The sequence below is a fragment of the Calypte anna genome, chromosome 21 (genome assembly GCF_003957555.1).
Source record: "Calypte anna isolate BGI_N300 chromosome 21, bCalAnn1_v1.p, whole genome shotgun sequence".
Classification (NCBI taxonomy): domain Eukaryota; kingdom Metazoa; phylum Chordata; class Aves; order Apodiformes; family Trochilidae; genus Calypte; species Calypte anna.
Window position 1 is genome coordinate 3,686,873 of NC_044266.1, and position 14,425 is coordinate 3,701,297.

A 14,425-nucleotide genomic window follows, 5' to 3' on the forward strand; every position below is an offset into this window, starting at 1 on the left:
AGAAGTTCTCTTTTCATGGAGTCAAAACCACAGCTCAGAACCATTTATTGCAGATAAAACCCCAAAGGCACTGTAGCCTGCCTCGTGGTCTCCCTCTCACTCGTGTAAGTGGTAACAATCTGGTGTAAGTAAAGAGGAAATTCTGCTCCTCCTGTTCTTTCCTGCTTCCAGACATCATCACCCTGCACAGGTAATTGCTGCTGCAGTGCAGGATTTTGGGGTGTTGGTGGCATTCAGAGTTTGGGGGGCAGGAACAGGGACAGAGGGGGTTCCTTTTTTCCCAGCTGAAGTTACAGGAATTACCAGACCTGTCCTTCCTAGACTCAACACCCAGATACCCTTCATCCTATAAGGAGGAGGAAGGAAGTAACCTCAGAATTAGTAATTTGGGTTTTATTATAATCATCAACACTGTAATAATAATTATCACAGCCCACTCTGAGGGGGTTAAAGCACCTGGTGCTTCACCAGGAGTTTCAGAGTGCTCAGACTCAGATCTTGCAGCTGGCAAAGCCCCCAGGTACACAGTGGGACACGACTGCAGAGGTGAGAAACTAGGAAAAAAGGGTTTAACTTACCTTTTCCTCCAAATGGAGTTTTTCTGCTGGCTGCCTCTTGGAGCTGGGAAGCTCTCCTGAAACTGGCTTCTGGGCCAGAACCAGAACAGCTCCAGCACACCAAGAGTTCCACCAGCAGCTGTCAGGCGCAAGCAAAGGGGAAGAAAGGAGAGTGTGGATAAAGCAACCAGCTCAGGAAGATGTAGGTACCATTTGTAAATTAAGTGTTTTTTATTTAAATTGATTGCTGGAAAGCATTTTTTTTTTATTGTGATGTGATGGATAATGACTTTTTTTAAATTTTATTTTACAATATAAAGAAGCTAATGTACCACCAAGCTAGTTTGTAAGAAAAACGGTAGCACGTGCAATGTTTCAACAAAAAAAAGGGGGGAGGGGGGGAGGAGAGAGAGAGAGAGAGAGAAAAGTACCACATGTGATTGTTGCTCACAACTGTACAAGTCACAGGAGGTCACCCCCAGGAGTTACCATCTCATTCACAGTAGTAAAAAAATTCTACCCATTGTTTTTCAGCCTGAATCCCCCAGCATCCCTCCCCCTCCTCTGGGAACGCACAGGTATCTGTTTCATGGTCCACAGCAGGCCAGAATGTGCAACTACATCCACCTCTGTAACAAGGCTTTAAAAAGAATAAAAACAACCCTATGAACAAAAAAAAAACCAAAACCCCACCCCAAATGTATAAATGAGTCTGTTGGAGCCATGAAGGAGGGAGGGAGCCATGCTGGAGTGACCCTGCATCCCCCCAGTGCCACACATGCTTTCCTTCTCTTTAAAACAAAAGGTAATGAAAAAAATAAAAATAAAACCACAAACCCAAACACCTCCACAGGGCTGGGGTCCCAGCAGAGTCCATTCTGTTTGTGCTGAAAGGAACAAGGGGACAGCACTGAGCCGCCTGTGCCGTACCATCCACTCTGAAGTAAACATGGACCGGAACTTGCCTTTTTTTTTTTTTTCTTTTTCTTCTCTTTGTCTGTCTTTGGTATTGTTTTAAAAGTTGCTAGAGATGCATAGACACCTGAATGAGGAACTGAGTACAGTTTCCAGGGAGGAGGAGATAGCTGGGAAGGTCGTTGGTTTCATTTTTGAAGGGTTTGGTTTGGTTTTTTTGCTCAGGGGTGCCGAGTACCATGGGGAGGAGCAGTGCCCGTTCCCCTTCCCTGCCTGGAGTCACACCCACACGGTCCTGAAAGCCATGTGTTCCTTGGAGGTAAGGAAAAACTGTCCGTTCCCTGTCCACGGCTCTCCACCTCAGACTGGTGAGCAGGAGGGGGTGTGAAGTGGGATGGGAATGCTGCTGCCATCCTCCAGAAGCATTTTCTCCACTTGCGTTGTCTCAGTACATCTTTGGATCGTTTCCTTCCCTTTTTTTTTTTTTTTTACACTTTTTAAAACTTCTGTGTTTTGGTGTTTATTTGTTGGTTGAAACAAACAAAAAAAAAAAAAGCAAATGCATCCAAAAACCTTAAAAAAAAACAACCCCACCCTCCCTTCCTCACTGTGTGTCTGCCACTGCTGCAGGAGGCTCTCCCGGGCTCCCACCACGCGGTACCTTCCTTTTGTCCGCCTGACTCTGCTCCAGGAGCTCTCCTGCAGTTAGGATGGAGGTTTTGGGGTGTCGTTGAGCCCCGTGATGATGGAGGGGTTCCCGTTTTCCTGCTTGGGGGAGACCCGGCTGGGGGCGGGCAGGCTGCTGCTGAACGGGGAGGAAACGCTGCCGGTGGAGGAGGGCCGGAGCTCGGCGGGGGGCAGGTCCCGCTCCGGGGGCCGTAAGCCCGGGGGCTGCAGGGGGAAAGCCATGGGGAAACCTGCCATGTACAGCACTCTGCCCACTCTCTTGGCGACCTGGTGATAAAAAGGAGGAGGAAATAAATGGGGGGAGAGTAAAAGGGGATGAGGATGTGCACAAATAGTCTTCATAAAGCCCAGAAGCTGCAAGCCCAGGTTCTGTGGGACAAAGCTCAGAGCTCCCATCCCCAGGACGCCAAAACCTAAGCCCCTAGGGATTCACCACAGAAGAGCAGGGAAAGGCTCCTCTTTATTTTTTTTTCCTGGAAGAAATGCTCCTAATGCTCCCTGGCTCCATTAACAGCCACGCAATGAAAAATTTGCTAGTTCTTTTGCTAACCCTACAGCAGCCCCACAGAGGAGCTCTTAATGGGGAGGCAGGGGGTAAGGAGGGGAATGGGACAAACAGGTTTGTTTTTTTTTGGGGGGGGGGATAAATAAAAAATACTTGGTTACAGGGTGGGTGCCGTTACTGCACAGGAAACTGCAGCCCTGAAGCAAACTCTCCTGCAGCAGTTCTTGCCTCCCAGCAAGGGCCAAAGGCCCCACAACTTTCCAGCACCTACACAGCTGGTTCAAATTTAAGCTTAAACAAAAACAGGGGCTTGTGTTCCAAGCAGACAACTACAGCATTATACAGCCAGCAACATCAGGACTTTGCTCCCCACTTACTCCCCCTCCCCATCCATGCCTTATTATGGAACTTTAATCACTATTGATTAAATAGAAGCAGGGTTTTTCTGCTTTCAGCCCATATCTCATATTTCCCCCCACCACACCAAATCTGATCTAAAAATGTCTGCAAGCTATTTGCCATTCTGTTTTTTAAGAAACATAAGAGTTTTATTTCCTACTGAATTGACCCACAGGGAACAATTGCCCACAGAACCTTTTTATTAGACCCCTCATAAACAGTGAGGGCTGTGGGGAAAGTAGTAAAGTTGCTCTTATTGTTTTAACATAATGCAACAAATGTAGAGCTGTGGGTTCGGGAACTGTGTCAGAGCAGTGTCTGGGTGTGCAGATGCACATTACTGCCATAACTGTGTGACACAGTCCCCAGGGGAGTACCATGGAACAGCCTGTTCTTCACATGTGTCAGAAGCTATTTTCTGTTCATTAAATGGGGAAATAAAGAAAAACAAAACACCAAAACCCAAAACCAAGACGTTAGTGGAGATCTTCTCTTGTTTGGACTCAAATCTAGAAGTGGGGAGGTGGAAGCAGGTGAACTGGAAGGTACAGCTAGAGGAGAACAAAGCAGTGATGGGGACACACAGACCTCTACAAGCAGGGACTTGGGAGTCAATAACCAAGGGAAAAAAAAATGGTATTTTGAGACAACAGCAAAGGAATCTGGTGAGGAGGAAATAGTGCTCCCTCAAAGAAAGAACTTGACTAAATCAAGAGGCAAATACAATTTCTGTTTCCACTGTACCAAAATACAAGTGACTGCAACAGGCCAAGGGGAGAGGGGAGTGTGCAGTGGCAGGGTGGCACAGCCCATCAGCAAGAGAGAAAATGTTCCAGAAGTCTATTAGTGGCACAGCAGAGAGGGGAAGAGCTGGTCCTTTCCTCAGTGGGGTGGGAAAGTAATCAACAGATGATGCTGAGATGGGTTAAATGTGTGTGCTTCAGGCCTCTCTAAAAAGGAGACCTGCCAAGAAGCTCTAGTTACAGGGAGAATTAGCAGCAAAAGGACATATTCAGTCTAGAAAAAATAACACAAGTTATTCCCAGGATGCTTTTATTAACTTCTTTAGGTACTTGGTGATGGCTATTTTCAGCTCCAACTGATCTGAAACCATCTACCTTGCCTCACCTATTTCCAGCTTTTCTTCTTTCCTGGTTGACTGTTGTGGGACAGCTTTTTTTTTTTCTGTTGTGGACCAGCACTTTAGGAGTTTCCCACTGCATCCCTGTTATTCCCTCCCATCATTCATCCTGAACCATTTGCTTCTGGCCTTGCACACAAAACATGCAGTGTTTTCCTCTTGAATGTTATGTGACTGGCTCCAGATGAGGGTATGGAGCATTTTGGAGGACAGATCAAGCTTGCTTGCAACCAGAATTACAAATAAAGAAAGGAACAATTATTGCCTAATAAATTATATTCAATAAACCTGATCTCAGCAGCCCTGTTCCAGCTTGGGACAACTTTAGAGCATGCCATTTGTTGCTGCACAGGAAATTTTCCTACCTGTGACCTTATCTTCAGTGCTGGCCCAAGTTTCAGCCCCATGTTGTTCAGTAAGTGCTCTTCTGTCAGGAGGGGCAGGGTCTCACCATCAATTGCCTGCTCTCGGAATACCTGGAAGAAACCAGAACACAGGTCCAGACTTAAAAAGTTAGAAAAAGACAGAAAAAGCTGACCCAGTAGACTTCAAGAGTATTTGCAGTCTTCAGTGAGGCAGATGGAATTTTTTTCAATTGAAGAGGAACTCCCTTACTTGTGCATTTCCTTCTCAAAGCTGTTAATTTGCAAAACAGTCTCTGGGCAAAACACACCAATAGGTATTTGGAGCACATGCTGCAGGTTAGAGGGATTCAAGTGGTATTTTGCCTGTAATATATCCCAACCATTCCTAGAGCACACAAGCAGCCTGGAGAACACCACAGGTCATGCTGGGAGGGTGAGCTGTTTCAGCACTAGGCTCCTGCTTTTCCCCCCAACACTTCCAGCACAACCTGGACTGATAAATATAATGTAATGGGATACTGCAGTGCCACTGTATGGCCTTATAAAATGGCAGTTTCCTCTTAATACAGACACCCAGCCATGCCAAACTACACCATTTTAACTTCAGGACAGAAAAAAAATAAAAAGACTTTGGGTTTGCCTCTATCTATTTGAAATGACAGGGTCAGGCAAGACTTTTCCATCTAATGTGCTGTGTTAGTGAGGTTAAGGTCTGGATGTGTGCTCTTATTGCTCCATTCTTCATCTACAGAGCAGGGCTGTGCTTGGAGCAGCCTCTCCTGGGTGTTTATTACAGGCTCAGTACTCCAGGAGGGAATTGCCATCAGTTGGGAATGTCACCAGCAGGTTCCCCCGGTTCTTGGAGGTGTCAGATCCCTGCTTTTCCTTCCCAAACCACACCTCCACTCCCTGGCATTTTTTCCACACCCCAGCTCCTGCTGGATGCTCACCCAAAGGAACCTGTGGGGCCTGATCCTGTTCATGCAAAGCATCATCACTGCTGAACTCTGGCAGGGGGTTCAATTTACTCTAACAGCTTTTTATTTCAGCAGCAGACCATAGCCCAGAGCCATCCCTTTGGAGAGTGCCAGGGGTTACCAGAGCCAAGGCAGCTGAGCTCTTGTAAGGGTTTGTTTATTGTCAGCCTCCACCAGCAAAGCTGCTCATGACTGCAGCATGTGTGTCTGCTCTTTGACCTAAGAAAACTTACCAGACCAATTTCTTTTTCTTCCTCTGAAGCCAATATGGCTGGGAGCCCAAAGTTTTCCCCTGCTGGGCACTAAAACCATCCACAAAAAGCCTTAAACTTGAGCAAAGCATCTCCCTTGGGTGTCCTGCTGGCTTGGATCCACTGCAGGGACAAAGCTGATAATTGTCAAGGCCTGAAATTGGGACCAGCAACTTTTGTTTTTGCTGAAGTTTTCTTGTTTGCCTGAAACATGTTTCTAAATGCACAGCAAACCACCAAACTCGCTGGCTTTTCCTGGCAGAAGCAGCCTACAGACCAGTGCCAGACCTCCCCAGCAGCTGTGGTTTTGAAGAACACAGACAGCTCTGCAGTTCAGAGCCAGGGAGCTGGGTCACCCTTGAACACTGGCATTTTCACATAGTAAAAAACCTGTTAAGCATATAACCATGGTGCATAAAAACACATCAGCTCTTAAGCCAGGCACCCCCTCCACAATGCAACACAGCAAGGCCATCAGGAGGCTGTTTGCAGCAGCTCCCATTATCGTAAAACATTTTGTTTGCAACAGCACTGAGAAGATTGCTGAACCTTCGTCTCAGCAAGCTATTAATTTCTTCCCCACTGGTACCCCAGGAGCTGGCATGGAAGGTGTAAATGGATGAGCATTCTGCAAGGTGGCTGTGTTAAAGACTGCTGCACATTTCCTCCTGGCCTAATTCAAAGATTCTAGGCAGCTCTGGTCTTCATTCTCTAAGGCAGGAATGCAGGAATACTGCATGGACACCAGGACAAGAGCATGAAGGTTCAGGTGGGGGTAACAGAGAATGCAAGTAGCTCTGGAGTTTGGGTTTAGAGTCTTTTGCTTGAGTTCTTTTCAACACACACTGCTCCCAACCCCTTATCCTTGCCAAACCCAGCTCCTGAACTTCCCTGGACACAGGCAGAGCTGCTGCTTCTCCCTCCCATAAATGCCTGCCCATCCACCAGCTTTTTGCAACCAGTGCTCCTTCCCTCTCTCTCTCTACAACCAGGAATGGACCCTCCAATCCTTTCCCAGCCACCTGATCCACATCCAAGCACAACCCAAATCTCTGTCATTCCTCTTAGGGAACCATGTTTTACCAAACATGCTGTAAGGCATTAACATCATGATAAGGAGCAAAGAGGGATGGACTGGGGACTCACATCATCCCTCACCTGAGCAAGGAGGGAGTGTGGGACAAGTCCAGGTGTCCATAAAGAAAATCCTGGTTCCTGGCTTCCCTCTGGAGGGATGCACAAGCACTCCCAGTTCCCTGTGGCACAGAGCAGGATCACTTCCCTGGAGCCAGGCAGGCTCCAGCTTTCCCCAGCAGCAGTGGGTGCTGAGCTCTCCCCTTCTCAAAGTGACTGGTGAAGGGCATAAGCTCTGGGACAGGAAACCTGCCTGCCATGGTGAGCAGAGGGAGAGACAGCAAAAGCCAAAGAGGGGCAGGAGGCAGAGTTTTGGAAATCCAACTTCAGGCAGGCTGGATGTCAAAGCAGAGCTTCACACTCCCCAGCTGTCAGTTGGGGAAACTCCTCCTGAAGCTGCGTGTCTAGAAAGCTCAATTCCTGCTCTGCTGTCCCTTCTCCTCTTCAAGACCTGTTCTCAGCCTAGGAAGTCACACTGCTGAAAAGCTGAATTGTCCTCAGCCCTGGCCCTTTGTGCTGCTCACAGTCCCTCCCTCCTAAGCACACTACATCCCCCGCTCCAGGCTGGCCCAGCAGCTCAGTAGACTGGGCCCTTACAGTTGGTGTGGTCTCTCAATGGGGCATTTATCACAGGCTCCAGCAGATGCAGAAGCCAAAAACCTGGGGTTGTTCTTTGTATTGCACCTCATGACCTCACACTGAGCAGGCTTTATGAAGCTCCCATACCAATGGATGTATCAGCTCTGTTATAATGAGCTTCAAAATCAGTCACCATCATTCTGCAGGGGAAGGTTACCTGGATGCTCATGCAGGGAGGGTCTCTCACAGCCCTGCTCTGCCCCCCCAGCCAGACAAAGCAGCATCTTCTGCCAGGCTGGCACTGTGAGCTGCCTACCCTGATCCAAACACTACCTGTCAGCCCATCCCTCACTACAGCTGCTCCACACAAAGCCATCACTGTGTTCAGCAACAGAGCACAGGGCAGCTTCTGAAAACATGAGCTGACAGTAAGTGACACTGAGAACCACTACCCATAATCAACCCTGCAACTCAGATGCTCACTCCTAACCTTGGCCCTACTCCCATCCTGTCCCACTGGACTCTCTCTTTATTGCCATCCATATGCAAGGCCTATCACACACCTTCTCAGGGTCTTCCCTGGCAGCAAGGAACTATTCACAGTGCCCAAAGAAGAAAATAAAATTAAACAAAACAAAACAAAACACTTAAGGCCTTCTCTGCAGGGCTCTGAGATATCCTTTCTCCTAGGATGAACAGCGCAAGGAAAACAGTCAGGGGGGACATAGGGGATGACAGGGAGGATGTTACTCCCATGATGGTCTTGAGGCTGTTAAGAGATTTACCTGAGTGTACTCAGTGCAGCCAGAGAGGTTGGACACAAAGCTGCACACATCCTCCACTGTCCATTTGCTGATATCTTCCAGTGCAGGGCTCTCCTCACCATCCAGAAACAGACCTCCCATGGTGCCTGGATTGTTTGGAGTTGAAGGGGGGGGGGGGGGGAAGGAAGGAGAGGAGGAGAAAGAAACATAAATCATTAAAATCCCACACGGACAACAACGAGCCTGCAATCTGAATATTTTTCTCTAGCCGCACATTCATCTTTAATGACCTGTCAATTAAAGCACTGGGCAGGGTCAATTCATAGGCCTCTTCCTCCTGGAGGTCCCCAGCTTAGAAAGCGGGGGGCAGAGGAAAGGAAAAAATCCAAGCTAATGCATTTCATGTGTTTAATGTTCTTCAGCTGCAGGGAAGAAACAGGGGGAGGGGAGAGAAAAGAAAAAACCTTGGAGGAGTGTTTCTCCACACGCACCGCAAAGCGGAAAACTCTGCCTGCCCTCTGGGTTTCTTTCCCCCAACCCTTCTCCTGGCTACGTGCTCGGAATGATAAGGGGCCCAGGCAGCTCTCCCTGGTGGCCCACTGCCTTGCTGGTGCATGAATCACTGGAGAATGCTCCGGTCTTGCTCTTTTTTTTTTTTCCCCAAAGTATTCGTTTTCAATCCAGCCTAAAAATATCCATGGGATGAGTCTGTCCCAGGAGCTGGGGCTCCCTCCCTTCTTTCCTCCCTCCCTGGGGGCTGAGGGGATGACCCCTGGCAGTCCCTGCATTGTCCAGCTTGGTGTGAGCCCATGTGTCACTTCTCTGAAACACACCAGTGGTTCAGGTCCCAGCCCTGTCAGCAGGGAGGAAGGTGATGGGTTCCAAAAGGCTGGAGGAGCCTGCCTGCCACCTGCCAGCAGGGGATGTGCATGTGGGGAGAGAACCCAACCAGAGCTGAGAGAGGCACTGAGAATAAGAAATGGGAAGAGAAAGGGCAGCCAGGGAACTATAGAGTATAGAGGGAACAAAATCAGAAACAAGCTGTGAAGAAACTTTGTTCCAGAAAGCACCACTTCAAGAAAAAAAAAAACCAAACCAAAAAAAACCAAAACCAAAAAAAGAAACATTATTGGCATTATTAACCTGTGGAGCTCACTGCTGCATGGTATCATGGAGACCAAAAGATGACAAGGACATCTAGTGATGTCCTTGGACATTTACAGGGATGTGAACACCCATGATTACAGAGGACAAAGAGTCTACGAGGGGTATAAACTGTTGTGCATCAGGGCACAAAGCAACAAATTCTCAGAAAACACATTTCTCCCAGGGGTCTACCATGACAGAATTATCTGTTCCATGGGCCTAAGGGTTTTTCCCTGAGGTGTTTGACCAGAACCATGGAGGAAACCCCTTGCTGTGACTCCTCTGCTCCTGTCCACAGGTCAGGTGGCACCTCTGCAAGTAATGACAAGATCAAGTGGGATGCAACAAAATCATGGTGGGAAGCACCAGCCAAAGGGAAGGAGGAGAGGCTGCTTCCCTGGGGGAAAGAGCCAGGTCAGAGGCATGGAAAAAGCAAACAGCAAAGCCACATGCTGGGTCCTACACTAGGCAGATGGCAAAGCCACCAACACAGTCCAAAGGTTACAGGAAAAGGACTTACAGAGGAAGCTATCATGCCAATAAGATGCTTTTAAAACACCAGCAGCAGTCAGACACTATATAATCATTTCCACTACAGTGGAACTGTACTTCCCACTTCCCAACCTCCCACTTCCCTTCCCAACCTCAACCTTCCCTGGGGATGGAGCAGCAATGCCCATCTGCAGCCCATGTACCCTCTGGGCAGTGGGTGGACATCCTCCCCCTCAGACCAGGACCAGCAGCATCCTGGGGGGAGGGCCAGCCCCTGCTCACCAACATCCCAAGTCTGCAGCTCTCCTTGCACCCCCCAGACAGAGCAAACAGAGGAGTGCCAGCTCCAGAGCCAGAACATCTTGGTTGAAGCCATGGGGAGGGACAGGAGCCCTCCAGGGCCTGCTGCCTCTGCCAGCTCTACCTGTCCCTCAGAGCAGGGACAGGGCTGTCCTTCTCCTGCCTCATGGACTCAGGCACATCTTTGAAGGTCTCCTTGCCAGCACACCTTACCAGCCCAGGGTGCTCACTGTGGGCAACAACCAGACTTCTCACGTTCCCTTCTCAACCTGAGTCTCTGCCACAACCTTTCCTTCTTGCCAGCATAGCTCCTCTCCCCTCCAGCACAGCCACCACCTGGCAAGATGCTCTGGTGTCCACTCCCCAGGACAGCCCTGCCAGGTAGGGATTGCTTGTTGTCCCCAGCATTGGCACCCCATGTCCTCTGGAAGCCAGGCAGCTCCTCGCTCCCCTCACACCCCTTTTCTTCCAGCTAGAAAAAACCTTCAAATACTTTTTTGTGTCTGATAAAAGCTGCAGAGACCCAGCAGCTCTCCCACGGGCCAGGCGTCTGTCGGCACAGGAGATGGAGACAGAGGCTGCTGCCAAAGAGCTGGCCAGCACTCTCCTTCCCCTCACCACTCCCACCTACCAGACAGACAGATGGACATGAGCCCTCATTCTCATTCCTATGGCATTCCATTTTCCAAGAGACAAACTCCCAGCTGCTTTTGTTCAAATTCACAAAATACCCAAATGGCTGGGGGCTTTTTTTCCTCCACCACCACCACCACCCTTTTTTTTTTTTTTTCCTGCTGTTTGAGAGGGGGGTTTTTCTTTCTCAGGGGTGTAATTCTCTTTTTTGGAAGAGTGGCTATAGCTTGGTAAATAGAGGAAGTTAAATTGAACTCAATTATTCCAGGCACAGTCAACACTGGGGCGAGACACCTCCATCTGCAGCCAGAGCAAGCGTCTCCGAGGGGATCTGACTGTAACAGCCAACTGCTTTAAAATTAGGTACTTCCTTATTCCAAAGGCAAGCCAAGGATTGAATTGCAGCAGCACAGTGCTTGGAAATGAGTTCCCCACTCACCAGCCTGCCAGACCCATCCTCAGGGCTTAACCTCAGCCTGTGTGGAGAGGGACTGGTCAGTCCCCTCCAGCCACAGCCACTCCTCAGGTCCATGGCATGGACAGGGATGCAGCCTCGATGCCACCTTCCCAACTCTTTGGGATGAAGGGAAAGATGTGAGGCTTCCCTGCCCTCCCTCTCCTGCACAAGTCCTTGCAGGCCTGGAGATGCTCCCAATGTGCAGGGTTACTAGTAACTGCATCTCCTGCCTTTTTTCCCTTTTTTTTCTTTCCCCTTTGTTTTTCCTCCCTTTGTCTCGTGGTGCCCCCAGAAGAACGGAAGGGAGAGGTCAAGATGCAGACAGACAGACAGACAGACAGTGAGCCTGCTGTGTCCAAGAGTGAGGGCAAGACAGACCTGCTTTATGGGAACAAGAAATATTTTCCACGTACCCACACACAGAGAAATGTAATACAGCCAAAATATTTATCTCAGAGAGTTTGTTTTCCCTTCCCATTTATACCCGGGAAACAGGGACTGACTGGTGGAAATATCTTTGGGAGGGGGAAGGTAAATACCAATATTTTGGGTTCTGGCTTATTAGTAATTTCTGTGCTACTGAACCGAAAAACTAGAGGATGGAAAACTCTGGAGGGTGAAATCAGTGGCAAAACACTCCCATTCCATGCAGAAAAGCCCAATCTCGGGGTGCTCAGCCCCAGCATCTCCAAAGACTCAGTCACCATTCTGGGTACTCAGCACCCTGGTGTTCAAGTGTGCCCCCCCGTTGCCCTTTTGGTCCCACCTCAGCTCTGTCACTGGTCTGAAGTCACCAGATGCAAGAATAACCCAGGAAGGAATTCTGCAGGAAGACAGAGCAGTGGTTCCTCTGGCTTCAGGGTGCAGCTAATTCACAACTGGTAGAGGACCAGCCCTCAGCCCACTGCACCCAGTTATGAGCCCTTTCTAATTTTAAATCCCCTAGGGCAAAAGGGCTCCTGTCCTTTCTCCTCAGGAAGATCCTGCACTGTCTGCTACACCTCTGCTGCCTGACTTCACCCACTCCCCCTCCCTGCTCTGGCAGTTTGGAGAATGATAACAAATAGGTGCCAAGTGGCTGGAAGGGATGCACCTTCTATTATAATAATGACATGTCACTGGATCCTGCTGGCCTGCGAGGATGCATAAAGGGCAGCATCTATTCCCTGCCAGGCCTCCTCTGTCTTGCTCTATGATAAATGATGGTCCGAGGCTGGTAATGGATTACAGAGCATTTCACCAGATGGGGCCCAGCATGTGGAGACTGAAAAGAATCCATCGTCCCAGACCAGTGTCTTGGAGACAGGTGTCCACGTAAAAGCCCTCCCCACCCATGCCTTGGGCCATTTATAATTTTGTCTCCTCCTGGTCTCCAGCTGCTTCAGAAGAGAAGCCAAAGGATGAAGGGGTCAGGAAGAGGACCACCACCTCCGGGCCACCCTAGCAAGGGAAACCTTTGCTACAAATCCAGCAGCTGGGCTGCAACGAGGCCGTTTCTGCTGAGCGGAGACGCGCGAGTTTTTACTCCTGGTGTTAGAGGAGCCAATTCAGGTGCCAGCTGGGAAACCAGAGCACAAAACCAACCCACTTGGAAGCCAGCCCACCTATGGATTTAATCTCTCACCCCTCTCCTGTTCCTCCCCAGGCATGCACCCCCTCCTTCCCACACTGGAGAAGACTGAGGTCACGGAGTAGCACGGGCAGGCTCACGTTAATTGCTCTCCAGACTACAGATCGATTGAAGGATTTTAGCCTCCTGCATGCTCCATCCTTCACCTTTTCCAAAGGACAGGGCTGGAGGAGGGGAGCAAGGCTGCTGAAACCTTGACGAGATGAGGTCATTGAGCAGCTGCCAGATCCCCAGAAGGCAGCTCAGGGAATCGACCCAGCTCTGGCTGCCTCATCGATATTCTTCCCAGCAGGGACAAAAACAGCTCCCTGCCTCCAACGGAGGAGCCTCCCCCTTGCTGGAAATCAGAGGAGCTGCCTGAAACTCAGTGGTCATTTTCAGCCAGCCACTTTTCTCTTCTCCTTACTCTGGCTCTTCCTTTTGGCCTGCCAAGTTACCTGCCTTGTTTAGGAGGTTATTTCTATAATACCAGCCTCCAGTGTACAACACAACATCGTGACCATCCTGGCCAGAAGAGCAGTTCTTGTGAAAGAAAGGATTACAGAAATAATCTAGCAGCAGGGGGAAGAGGTGGATGTGGTTTTGCCTTGTCTGTCTTCAGGTGGTTTGTGTTCCTCAGGGACAGTTTTCATTGACAGATGTTACCCCAGTAGAGCCCATGATCCCACAGCATCTGGATCAATACAGCCCTTGGTATTTCAGTTGCTGAACTCTCACCTACCTGATCGACCCACTGTGCTGCACCAAACAAGATACTGTGCTTCCCAAAGCCTGTTTCTGGTGAGAAGGTTTGCTATGGAGTTGTACAGTCCCTACACCACAACAGGGTGTAAGGTTGGTGCTGCTGCCCTGCAGACAGGCAGTATTAACAGCCAGGACAACACCTGAAGCCAGGCAAAAGCAAAAGGGCCCTCAGGAAAAGACCTACAGCTCTGGAACAGGCTCCACAAATCAGGATTGCCCAGGATTTGGGCAGTGAAACACAGCCCTGCTCTTTGCCGAGGCCTCAAGACACGATTATGATATAAATTGGAAGTGATAATAATAAATGGCCTATTACAGCAACTCACACACTGCTGGGGGAGGGAGGAAACCCATCTACCATCCAGGCCTCCCTGCAGAGCCTCACACAAGCCATGAGCACCACAGAGCTGTGTGTTTCCCTTTTTAATGGCCGGGAGAAAAAGGCTCCTGTGAGGAAGCCTCAGCAGCCCAAGGCAGCAGGAATATTTATCATCTTGGCCACCTGCCTGTCATAGAAAAATCGCTTCCTCCTTCCTGGTTGGGAGGCAGCTTTAATGAGCGATGGGGCAGCCTCCTTCACAACCGCAGCAGCTCTCTGCATAGCAAACAGGCAGCCACAGCGACACACATGCCGTGCCCTCCCCCTTTCTCCCTCCTCCACGTGGCAGGAGGTCCTACCTCCTGCTAATTGCTCAGCCAAGTAATTAGCTGAGGCAGAATCTGGCTCCTGGCTAGCCTAGAGGGGCTGC

The 14,425-nt window shown here is 49.5% G+C and overlaps 1 protein-coding gene across 2 annotated transcripts in view; it reads right to left on the minus strand.

The window, feature by feature from the left end:
• Window positions 1-446: 446 nt before the first annotated feature.
• The window catches only part of SAMD11 (sterile alpha motif domain containing 11), a 115,884-nt gene continuing 101,905 nt past the window's right edge, over window positions 447-14,425 (minus strand). For both annotated transcript variants that reach the window (XM_030463658.1, XM_030463657.1), the window contains 3 exons: window positions 8,296-8,420; window positions 4,570-4,680; window positions 447-2,426 (listed from right to left, as the gene is read on the minus strand). In XM_030463658.1, the coding sequence (XP_030319518.1) occupies window positions 2,178-2,426; window positions 4,570-4,680; window positions 8,296-8,420 (485 nt within the window). In that variant the 3' untranslated portion in view covers window positions 447-2,177. The remainder of the gene's footprint in view (window positions 2,427-4,569; window positions 4,681-8,295; window positions 8,421-14,425) is intronic.